The sequence below is a fragment of the Gavialis gangeticus genome, unplaced genomic scaffold (assembly GCF_001723915.1).
Source record: "Gavialis gangeticus isolate Ggan-Ray unplaced genomic scaffold, GavGan_comp1, whole genome shotgun sequence".
In the NCBI taxonomy this organism is placed as follows: Eukaryota; Metazoa; Chordata; order Crocodylia; family Gavialidae; genus Gavialis; species Gavialis gangeticus.
Window position 1 is genome coordinate 11,132,142 of NW_017728993.1, and position 11,810 is coordinate 11,143,951.

Genomic DNA, 11,810 nt, shown 5'->3' on the forward strand with positions numbered 1-11,810 from the left:
CTATTTCTCCAGTCTATTCAAGTCATTCTGGACCCTAGCCCTACTCTCTGGAGTATCTGCAACTCCACCCAACTTGGTATAACCCACAAATTTGCTAATCGTGCATTTGATCCCATCATCCAAATCATTACTAAAGATATTAAGCAATCCTGGACCCAGAACAGACCCCTGGGGAACCCCACTTGATACCTCCTCCCAGCTAGATATTGAGCCATTGATGACTACTTGTCATTATAAAGACATCACCACTTGTACTGTTAAGTACCCGTATTTCTGCACTTCAAAATATATTCCTAATGAAATCAAGATTGGTAGGATGGGAAATCTCTGCTTAAGCAGTGGAAGCTGACCTTTTTTGTCAGGGATGCCATAAATTCGCCCTGCACCATACCTAAATGCCACTCCATTCCCCTCCTCTGCTTAACCTGCTGCTCTGCTTTCTGCTTCCTCCTTTTTGCTCCCTGCCCCATCGGCTGCTTTTCTTTCTGCTTCCTACCCTACCTGCTCCTGGGCTGCTCGTCTTCTCCCTGATCTGCCATGTGCCATATATAGAGGGTGCTGATTTGGCCAATTTGGGGAACAGTGATTCAATTGGGTGATTTGAGTCACTGTCCCAAATCGATTCGGCCGAATCTGATTCAGAGATTTGGCTGCTGCTGAATCAGCCAGGTCCATCCGCCACCTGCTCCCCCAGCCCAGCAATCGCTGCCCCACCCGTCCCAGCTCGAGGCACTTGGTAAAAAAGAAGGTCCTGACTCACTGGGTGCTGCCAGGCAGGGGGGTGATCCCCCCTGCCTTCCACTGTCCCATGCTGCATGGGGGGCTCTGCCATGCACCCCCAACTTCCCCCTCACTTCCCCAGCCCCCCACAGGTGCTCTGCCAAGGCCAGCTCCCGCTCTTTAAGGAAAAAAAACGACTCCCCCCCGCTCCTGCCAGCAGGAGGGCGATCCCCACTGCCCCCTGCTGCCCCATGCCACATGGGGGGTTCTGCATGAGCCCCTCGAAGCCCCGAGGCCACTGCAGGAGTGGTGAGTCCCGGGGCTTTTCTCTTTTTTTTTTTTTTTCTTAAAGGGCCGCAGCTGGCCCAGGTGGGGCAGCCATGGGGGGTTGGGGGAGTGGGGGAGGAATTGGGGAGCTTGTAACAGAGTCCCCCATTCAGTGGGGGCAGTAGGGGGCAGCAGGGATCACCCCCACACACACCTGGCTGCACCCAGTGAGCACCAGGACTTTTCTTTAAAGCACCGGGAGCTGGCATGGACGGGGAAGACATGGAGGGGATGGGGGAGTGAGCAGGGGTCAGGGGGCTGGGAGGGTGGAGGGGTTGGGGGGGGCTGGTAGGGGTCCCCCATGATCCCCTCCCCTCTTCTCCAGCCCTGCTTCCCCACCCCCTACTTACCAGCTCGGAGTCCGGCTGCTGCTCCCTGCTGCAGCCACTGGGGACTGCCCAAATCATTAAATCTCTCTAAATCTTTTCTGAAGATTTGGAGAGCTTTGAATTGATTCAGACCTTTAAATTGGTCCCCTGATTCAATTTGGATTCAGAGATTTGGCCACCGAATTGGGCGAAATCTCCTCCGAATAGATTCACCACCTGAAGCGTCACAGTCCTACTGCCCACGTGGCATGCATTTTGCCAGTTAGCTAGCCCTGGCCTACAGGGATGGTGGTGTTGCATTTGAGTATATTACCAAATGTAAAAGTCTTGGCATAGGTGGAAGACGTATGCTAGGAATAGTGATTTAGTGTTTTGTTTCAGGAATTGTTTTTTAGGACACACGTATAAAAAAATGTAAAAAATAAAAAGAAGTTGATCTGCTGTAAGAAAGAAAAGTAGCTGACAAGGTCATTTGTCTTCTTAATGCTCTTGAACGCAAACCTTGTATTTAGTAACACAATTATGCCTCCCTTTTTGGACTAAGAGGATGAATATGAAATATTTTACTGATCTAGCCCATTTTAGGTGTTCATATTCTATTGGATGCAAGGGGACAGCCTGACTCATAACCACATTAGCATTCACTTCCCTTTGATATATTTGGTATTGCCAAACACACGCATTCAAAAGTCCAGTCAGGAACCCCTAAAACATGAGATTCATATACAAATCATGACATTTTTCACAATGTTTTGGGGTCTTTTTACTTGTGTTTTGGAATTGAAGCATTTAGGTTGTACAAGCATTTAGACTGTACAAGTCTTCTGCCATAACCATGAGGGCTATACTCTATTTTAAAAAAGATGAAGTTTTCACTTAAATTCAGGATCTAACACATCACTAAAAACGTGTATGAAGAACTGGCAATATAGTATGCCGATGTTCACAGAGATAGTATTAATGACATGTAGAGGTGCCTTCTGACAATTTTAAAATAAAAAGGAAATAGTATTTATGCCACTGCATTATTTTTTTAACGTCAATAATTCATATTTCTGGCTGCCTCAAGCAATCCTTTCACCAATCTCACCTGAACTGCATAATAAAATATTTTTGATTTCAGAAGTTTTTCCAAGTCTGTGTAAGAAATCCAGGTTAAAACTTAAAAGGTAGCATGGGAACACACTGACATCAGTGGTGAAAATAGCAAAAATCAACAACAACAAAAATCCATTTTACAAATAGGTACAAACACTGACAGTTAAGAAAGCTAAAGATGAAGTGACCGACTTTCAGGGAGCAAAATCTGGGGGACAGTCCACAGCAGATTATTAGCAGTTGTGAAACCGATGGTAGGAAGGCTGCTGCGCAGCAGCTTAAGGGAGCCGTTCAGCTGATGGTATCAGGTCGGTGTCATGGCTGCCCAGAGTAGCCATGAAGTTGACAGGAGCTATTCAGTTTTGGGGTTGTTGAAATGGTATAGTTTTGCATTGTTTTTTTTAACAGAGCTGCAATCAGGATGCTGCCTGGTGCTGATCCGCAGCCAGGTTTTCAAATTTGGGACCAAAGTCTCATTGTAGAGGGTTCGTGAAGACACTGGCATGCAGGCCTGAAATTTGAGCCTGTTCCAGAAAATATGAGAAAGCTGGTAACTCTAAAAGAAAATGCTTCCTTATGCTAAAAGTGCAGTAAATGCGATGCCTTCACTTGTGCATCCCAAGTATGTGTGCGATTTACCCCAATGCCGCTATCACAAGAAAAATACTGAAAGCAAAATAAAAAACTGGATGGAAAAAGTACCAAGAGGGTGTGAGCTTTGCCTTCAACTTCAATGGGAACAAGAGTTCAACCTAACTTTTAGGGCCAGGCTTTAGTGGGATATAAAACAGCCTTCCCTACTGCCTCATCTTTGCACTGCCCAAGTAAAAATACAAGCTCTGCCCTTTCACTATTCCTCTGGACACCCATTGCCACCATGGCTGGTCTTCATGAAAAGAGATGGAAAAAGTGAAAAAGACGGACAGGACCCCACACCTGTGGAATTATTTCCCCTTTCCAAAAGGAAACAATAGGTTGCATCCCACAAAGGGATGATGGAGCAAAATGTCAGCAGCATTTGAATGCCACATTACTGGGGAGGTATCCATTCTGCAGACTCTTTGTGGCTGTGTGGTTCCACAGAAGCACCGTTATGGGCCATACCTAGATGGGGTGTCCAGTCTATAATGATTGACAAGCTGAGGTTCACCTTTTGGAGGCATCCATCTGCCAGTGCATTAGCCACAGCAGCACTGCATTTGTGAAGGGCTTCAGAGACTTATTCACATTGCAAACATATGAAGAGAAAGTGCTGTGCTTACTGCACTTTAGCAAAGATCACGCTCAGGATGACAGCCTCTAGTCTTTCAAGAGGTATCTAACAGTTATATGCTATTTTGTATTTTATTCTTTCGTTGTTAGTGCCTGGATGACTGGGTGCCAGGTGACTTGCCACAGTGACAGACGGCATCTTCAGAATCAATGCAAACCACTCTGTTTACTGGCAAAAAAGGGAAGCCAAGAGCAGCACTATCTAAAAGAAAAGAAGTAGAAAAAAAGACCAAAGAAGGGACAAAACTGTCCCGAGATAAAGATGCTTATCATTCTTGACTTAAGGGGATAAAAAGAGAAAACACTAATGGATTTTCATCTTAAAATCCCACCTAACAGAGCCAGCCTGCTAACAGAGTGCAGAAACATGATCATGAGTTAGATGCAGAAGCGCATTATGCCTCGTGTAGCTGCCTCCTCGTTCCAGTTGTTTGCTCACGTTCCCTTTCCAACAACACTGCCGTTCCCTTCTCTCTTCTGCTGATCCTTCTTACAGCTTGCTGGGCCTTCCTCCCCATTGCTACTCCTGGGCTCCTCTTTCTCTTCCAGGTGACTCTGCCCCCTTGCCGGGTGTCCCAGGATGAGACCACTCCATTTGGTTTGCCACAGCTTCTCCTTCTCTGGGATCCAGGAGGACCACTGTGAGATGGGTTTATAAAAAGTGGCTGCTTTCTTCTTTCCACTGCAATCTCCATATCTTTGCTTAGCAACCCCTTTGCTTCTCAGCTACTGAGACAAGAATGCCCTTTGCACTTCCTTTCATCGCCTGTCCTGCAGGCTGATGCCAGTTGCTGCTCTTTTGGCTCTCGCTGCTCCTTCCATGGCCTTCTCCTGTGAAACTCCAGCTGATTGTTTTGCTTCTCCTTCTAGCTACCCCCGCCAGCAGCTGTTCAGTTCAAAGGGCCCTTCCCTGTTCTTTCCGTAAGCCCTGCCATTCATTCTGCTGTTTTCAGTGGCCCCTTCTAGGAAGAGCCTGCCCTGGGACCACTGGAGGTACCGTCCGCCCTTTGTAACTGCATGACACTTCCAGCGGTCGATGGAGATGCACATACCAAGCAGCCACACATCTGTCATGAGCCTGGGAAAGGCTCTGAAAGGTACAAGGGGAGTTTTTAGGGGCAGACAGAAATAGGTCATAGATCCTTGCAGGGATCGAAAATACTGAGAACAAGAAAATGAGAGAGAAAGAGCGACGCAAGAGTCAGCGTGTGTATATGTCCACAGTACAGCATAGGGGAATGGACTCTCAAGAGGTTTTTAGGGGACCCAGGAAGGCGCTGCTCAAGCCTAGGCTTAAAACTGCTCCTGAGAAGAAACCATGTATTGGAGCAAGTTGTAGCATGGAAAGAAAAATTACTTCATATACTATGGAAGAAAAATAAGTAGCAACAGGGGCTTAAATAAGAAAAATATACTACTCCCAGCTGCAAGATACTTTAGAGGAATCCTGTTGGTAGTGTATCTGATGACATTTAGCACTCAGAAAAATTGGAGACTAAAGGCACGGATCACAGCCAGGCACAGTGTGGGCAGACACTGTGTAAACTTCCCCACACAGTTCTGCCAACACATCTCACTCCTAACATGCAACGCCCATAACATCCCCATCCTGGCCACCTCCTTAGAGAGACTAAGGGCCCCATTTTCAAAAACAGAGTCTAGTTTTGTGCCCACAAAGTTCCTACCTAGAAAACTTGACTCACAAGAAAGCCTTACGCAAAGTCCGTGCATGGTGCAGCTGTGCTCTGAAAAGCACCTGTCAGTTTGGTATGGTGGAGACCCTATAGCCATTCTCCTGCAGGCATTTTTATCTGTTTTCATTGGGGGGTGTTAACTGCTAGCCTTGTAAATGAGTCCAAGGATCTGCAGGCCACGCTTTGTTGCTTCCAGACCGTGCACTGAAGAAAACTTGCAAAGACCTTAGTCACTAGCATAAAACCCCCTCTGCCATCCAAATGTAATCAGTCTATCCATGAGGCACCAACTAGACTAGAATTTAGAGAAATCTGCCATAGGCTTCTCAGCTTTGACGTGCTAACAGGACAATTTACTCAGCCATAAAGTATTAATACTTCCTCTACTTTAGAGTATATGGTAAAGTTTAATGAATGAGTATTTGTAAAGCTCTTGAAGATGCTTAGCACTATACGCTGGTATATGCAGAAGACTGTGCTAAAGGTAGGTAGGAGAACACTAGCTGTGAAGTGAGGATGATCATCCTTCTTCAACAGACCAGCACAAAGACTCCTCACCACCCGTAGGAGCTGTACAGATTTGGAGCTAGTTCCCTGCACAGCCCAATTTCCCCCTTACTGAGGGTCTTTCCTCCTCAAGCTTAATGTGTAGTACATAGCTGTGCCACTGTTCATAGTCTTGAGAAGGGACTGTGGCTCAGTCCAAACACTCTTCATGCTCCTGCTTTCTCTCCTGCTCTCCCCAAAACATCTGGGCAAGCTGTGTAGGTGGCATGGTCTTTGGACTTCCTTATGCCGTGAGGGTGGTGACCCTGTCGAGCTGGACCACAATCTGGCCCCGAATAAACACAAGTTTGCCAAGTAACCTGGATGTTGGTATTTCAGACTCCTCACCATAATAATGTATGAAACCCAACAGTTTCCTTCAAGCCTTTTCAACATAAGAATGGAAACATTAAGCTGTAAAGTGACCAGCTGTATGACATTCATGGCACAAAGGAGGTAAGTATTTAATAGACAGATATTCATATTTCATTACAGCACCTACAAACAACATTAATTAGCATTAATCTGTCACTATCTGCTTCTGCCAGTTAACTCCTTTGACCTTCCCTCGTCTGCACCTTGTTACTGTACAATGTCTCATGTTTGTAAGGATAGGAGACTTCAGCTGTTCAGAGCTGACAGAACATAATTTACATTTGGCCTTCATTAAAATGACAGTGAACATCATTGAGACCAAATGTAAAACCCAGATTGGTGGAAGTTATAAAAAATTCAAGTGGCAAGCATTTTTCCTTTTATCTGACAGTTATTATTAAAAAGCCATATGTCATCCTACAACACAGAAAATGTAAGTGTAAGAGACAGCAGAAGAGTTCTGCATTATGAATAGAGTTCCTTCCTTCTCCAGACGGACTACTTCCTACAGATGGGACCAAGCAACGTTGGTCCTTTTTCGGAAGACTCTAATTAACCAAGCATTTTCTCTCCCAGGGACCAAAGCTATCTTGAACGATTCCAGTCCTGGATGCAGTGCCTTAGAAGCAATACTTCTGGCTAAGATTGTATGCAACTTCAGATGCCTCCCAGAAATAACACCTACACCCACAGGTGGACCTAGGATTTTGAAATGCCAGGTGCAGATGGTGTGGTATAGCCTCACTTACAACAAAACACACTTTTCTCTAGGTAAAAAGAAACTAGAATCTTTACTAGTATATTAGGGGCATAGGGCTATATTATTCAGTTTAAGATCAAGGGAAAAACAAATCTAATTTTATTGGAATGTGCATTCATTTGCTATATCATACATTATGTATGAAAAACACAACAAAGTAGGCAGAAATAATCAAAACATGTTGTTTCTTTAGTCCTGTAGTCATTAGATTTAATTGTACATCTTTTTCAGATTCAGAAATCAAACTCAAGCCTTCTTTAGCATCTATACAGTGTATCTCATGCTTCCCTAAAAGTTATTTCCATGCCGGAGTAAACATTCACCTCAGTTAATGTTTCCAAACTTGAGTTTATGTTTTTGGTTAGAGTTAAAAATAGTCTGCAGGGCTGTGACATAGGAGGTACATTACCAGGAGAAGCAAATAGATAGCAGAATTGCAGATCAAAGGACAGCTTGATTAGTGGAATATTAAGAACATTAAAAAAGGAGAGAATGTCATTAACACCTGTGGGATGAAGAATTTAGCAGGAATTGGTAGATTATAATAAACCATGAAGTTGACTCTGTCACTGCTGGCTGAATAGAAATGCTGCTGCCCCTGCCAGGCAATTGGTTTTAAACTTTAGATTGACCAGGAATCAAAGGGGGGGGGGGGGGACTGAGCCCCTAAACACCCCGACCCCACCCCGATCCACCCCTGTCTATACTCCCTCTTGCACCTAGAGGGAGCATGTGCAACAATGGTATTTGTAGTAGGCCAGATGCCCAGGTATTTAAAGCTGTGTCTGTTTTTAAGGCTTATTCATCTGTAACCCAACTACACATGCTCATCCTTGTTTTTCTAACATGGAAGTCCAAAATATCTATCCTCTTACTGCAGGAGAGATACATGAAATGCCCTGACCTAAAAAACATTTAACCACCTTAGAGAGACAGACATTTATAAGCAGGCAATGGAAAAAATGGAATCTCTTCAGATGGACATTTTCCAAGATGCTCAAGGTCAGCCTCACTTAGCTGCCACTAAGCATGGGGGTGAAACTCCCACTGACTCCAGCAGGAGCAATTTTCAACCTAAGCCGAGCCTTCTTTTAGACATCTCATTCTGCAAGTTTTAAAACTTGCAAAGACCTTAGCTATCAGCTAAAAGTCTGGCACAATTTCAGGTATACTCACTTCTTTTATCCACAGCAATTTAGGTGGCTGCATTTCTACAGACATCGTTCCCCCAACATAGCTCAAAGCGCTGTGCTGCGTTCCATTGATCCTGGCTACTTGACTGGCGGCACGATGGTCCATCCACAGAATGATGTTTCTAGTATGCTCCCCTTACCAAAAGAAATTTAAAAAAAAGAGATAGCTGCTTTAGTCTTCGTTGAGTTCTTCATCAATACTAGAAGTTATTTGTTGGTAATCCATTTGGCAACTCCACTTAAGAATACAGAATTTAAATACAGCTCATTTTAATTACAGGGAACCAATATTTAGGGTAAGATTATGGTTCCGCTGAAGCCAGTTTTCAAAAATGCCAAGCTGTCACTACCAAAGCCAGCAAGAGCTGCAGGGGCTCAAGACCTTTGAAAATTTAGGCTATAAACAATAGCGTCTTTCATCCAAAGCAATGCTTAACAAGCAAGTGTCTTATATGTATTGAAATTTAAAAATGTACAAACTCCTACTCAAGACAGTGTCAACCTCATAATAAATTCAAGGTGCATTAAAGCAGTGAATTCAAATGAACCCAGCCAGCCAGCTAGACAACTAGAGGGACTCATTTCTGCCCTTTCACTATTGTGGGAAGCAACCCCTTTAGCCTTTTTCAAAAAAACCAGGTATAGTGATAATTTGCTGAAATGTACTCATTGTTGAGGTGGAAGGCCACAGCCCTTGGCAAGACTCCATAACACTTTAGAACAAATGAAGAATATCATATCTCAATTCAACTACCCAGGGAACGTTCGAGAGGTAAAAAGCAATAATCCAACCAACACTCCCAACTCTTGTCTCCTGCTGATAGCACTATATTCCTCATGTGTATGACAGAGCTACTGATATATACTTAATCCCCAAAGTGCATCTGAAGAAGAGCAACAACTGCGAAATATATTCATATTGCTGACAAATTCACACAAGTGGTGCAGCTGTGAGACTGATTAAAACATGCACTAGAACAACACCTGCATACATCATTAGAGACTGTAGTGCAGTATCAACTTTATTTGATGATAACGTTTTGTAAATATTAAAAAAAATATATCTTTCCTTCTTTTCTGGAGAACTCAAAGAAATAAAAAATGGGAACCAAATTTGATTTATGAGGGGCCAAAACATTTAAGATACAGTTTAAAATAACAGATATGGTCAAAGACCATACATATAAAAAATATATAAAAAATGTAACAGGCAAAGATCTGAGGATAATGAAATTATTTTGATAACAGTAGGAGGAGGTGACACGTCTTAATGTAAAAAAGGACTCTTCAAATTGTGACCATGACTATAATTACTGAATGATGCACAAACCAAATATTAATAACTGTGCAAACTGCCTTCATTACCCAGATTCACTTTTGAGGTTTCTTCTGAACCATTTAGTCAAAAATTGATGTAAATCAAATTCTTTAAACCATTATGCTGCCCTCTGCAGTAGCACTAGTTCCCTAATTTAATAGACACTTTAGCTAACAACATAATATTAGCTAGAAATAATATCTCAGTCTCACAAGTACAGTAATATGAACAATCTCACTCTAGTCTACTATCACAGAGGCCGGCAGCCATTAAAACTAGTGGTTTGCAACCTTTTTAGACTCAAAGCACACCTTGGAAAATGCCAGCTTTTAACTTTCATTCATTTTTTGTCTAGATAACTAATAGAACGCTTTTTCTGGTGCAAAGAACTGAGAAAGATGACTACAGGTCAGAATGCTTTCACAATATGGGTTCCTATTTGACATCTCTGGCTTTATCTTCTGAATCGTGAGTAAGTATTTGCACATATAACATAACTAATATTGTGCAGCTCCCTGTGGCAGCCTTAAAACAATAGCACGGCATCCCAGGATGCCACAGAGTCCTGGTTGAGAATCACTGAGTTAAACTGTAGTAGTTCCACACTGTTCAGCTCTCTTTGGAAGCAAGCATGGAAAAAGAGCCCTTTAGAAAGAAACACCCCCCCACCCCAAACAGCACTTGTTCAGTCTAAAAGAGGGAAAAAAACCCCATTTAAAACAAAGGCATCTCAGGAAAAAAGCAATATGATGTCAGAGTTAAGCTGAATGAATATTACTAGGGTACCCAGTATCATTCTAAACTTAAGTGGTTCTGATCTCAGTTTTTCCTGGCATTAGACCTAATGATCAAAATGTAATAAAAATTGCTGTTCTTAAGCGACTTCTATAATTCCACATCTGCAGAATTCAGCCCTTATATATGGCAGCATGGGTCAAATCCCAGCCTCTGTGAAGTCACCAGCAAACAACTATCTAACCTTAGGTTTTGTCACAAGGGTCTTACCTTCATAATTGACTGCCAAGGGCTGAAACTGCTTATCCACAGCAACAAGTGAGCAAGTGGCATCAAAACCAAGCCCTCGAATCCTCTCAGCATCTACGCCACAGACAACTTTCTGTGAAGACACAAGACACCTCTGAATACACAAATGCCCACAGACACACATATAACAAGTATACCATGGTTTCAGAAAAGAGAGGTTATAAACTGAAGACCCAATGTCAAAGACTTGGGAAATTCAATACCCTAAAAATGCTGGTGCTATATATTCCAAGAGTTATGCAAACAATGGAAACCTCTTGGGTCAGTAAAATGGGACTCAGACTCATAAAAGGGGTTCTGATGGCCTCTTGGTCCTGCTGCTTCTAGTGCAGAGGGACACAATAGGGAAAGTAAGTTATGCTAACTCTAGCCTTTTCTGAGGGCCATGTCTCAATTAGGCTGTGCTAACTGCACATTCAATGCAAACGTCCACTTAGCATGTGTTTTCTGCATGAACACATGCACTCATAGCGTAGCAAAGTAAGGACTTTTCAAGGGAGATAATACAAGTTCCAGATTCTGGTGCAGTGCCGAGGTTGGGACTGACAATCAGCTGACTGCTGCTTCCAGCCCCAGCATTACCCCAGAGTCTTGAACTGGCTTTAGTGTGATGCTCAGGCTGAACCGACAATTAGCTGATCATTGATCCCCTCCCCAACACTGACCAGAGCTGGTTCGTGACTGCCAGTGGCAGAGACACAGATGGCCCCACAGATCCAGCAATAGGGGAGGATCCAGTAGCAGGAGTGGCACCCTCTTCTGGGCTCAGCTCCACATGCCTCCCTCCACCCACTGCCATCAGCAGAGACCTGGCTTGCCCTGGCATGCCAAGGACAGGTGCTTGCAGGCTTGGCAGTGCTGGGCACACAGCCAGGAAAGCACAGGCATGTGGCGCAGGGGTTGTCATAGGTGGATGTGCAAGCTGTGCAAGTCCTCATAGGTGGATGTGCAAGCTGCAGCACATAGTGCCAGAGTCAGAGCGGGGCAAGGGTGCAGAAGGACCAGCCTGCGCCAGCTGAGAATTGCTGAGAAGAAAATATGTGCACTGACTAAACAACAAATGAATCTGCAAGGCTCCTACAAGGTAATCATAAAAATCATAGAAAGTTAGGGTTGGGAGGGACCTCAGGAGGT

At 43.8% G+C, this 11,810-nt stretch overlaps 1 protein-coding gene across 8 annotated transcripts in view; it reads right to left on the minus strand.

Moving 5' to 3' along the window:
- The window catches only part of FGGY (FGGY carbohydrate kinase domain containing), a 520,775-nt gene that overhangs the window by 223,782 nt on the left and 285,183 nt on the right, over positions 1–11,810 (minus strand). For 7 of the 8 annotated variants that reach the window (XR_002094627.1, XM_019501213.1, XM_019501212.1 and 4 more), the window contains 2 exons: positions 10,638–10,749; positions 8,298–8,449 (listed from right to left, as the gene is read on the minus strand). Coding sequence is in view for 7 of the 8 variants with exons in the window: in XM_019501213.1 (XP_019356758.1) it covers positions 8,298–8,449; positions 10,638–10,749 (264 nt within the window). In the remaining variant the exon portion in view is untranslated. Of the gene's footprint in view, positions 1–8,297; positions 8,450–10,637; positions 10,750–11,810 lie in introns of those variants that run through there. The other variant, XM_019501217.1, reaches the window with a different exon arrangement.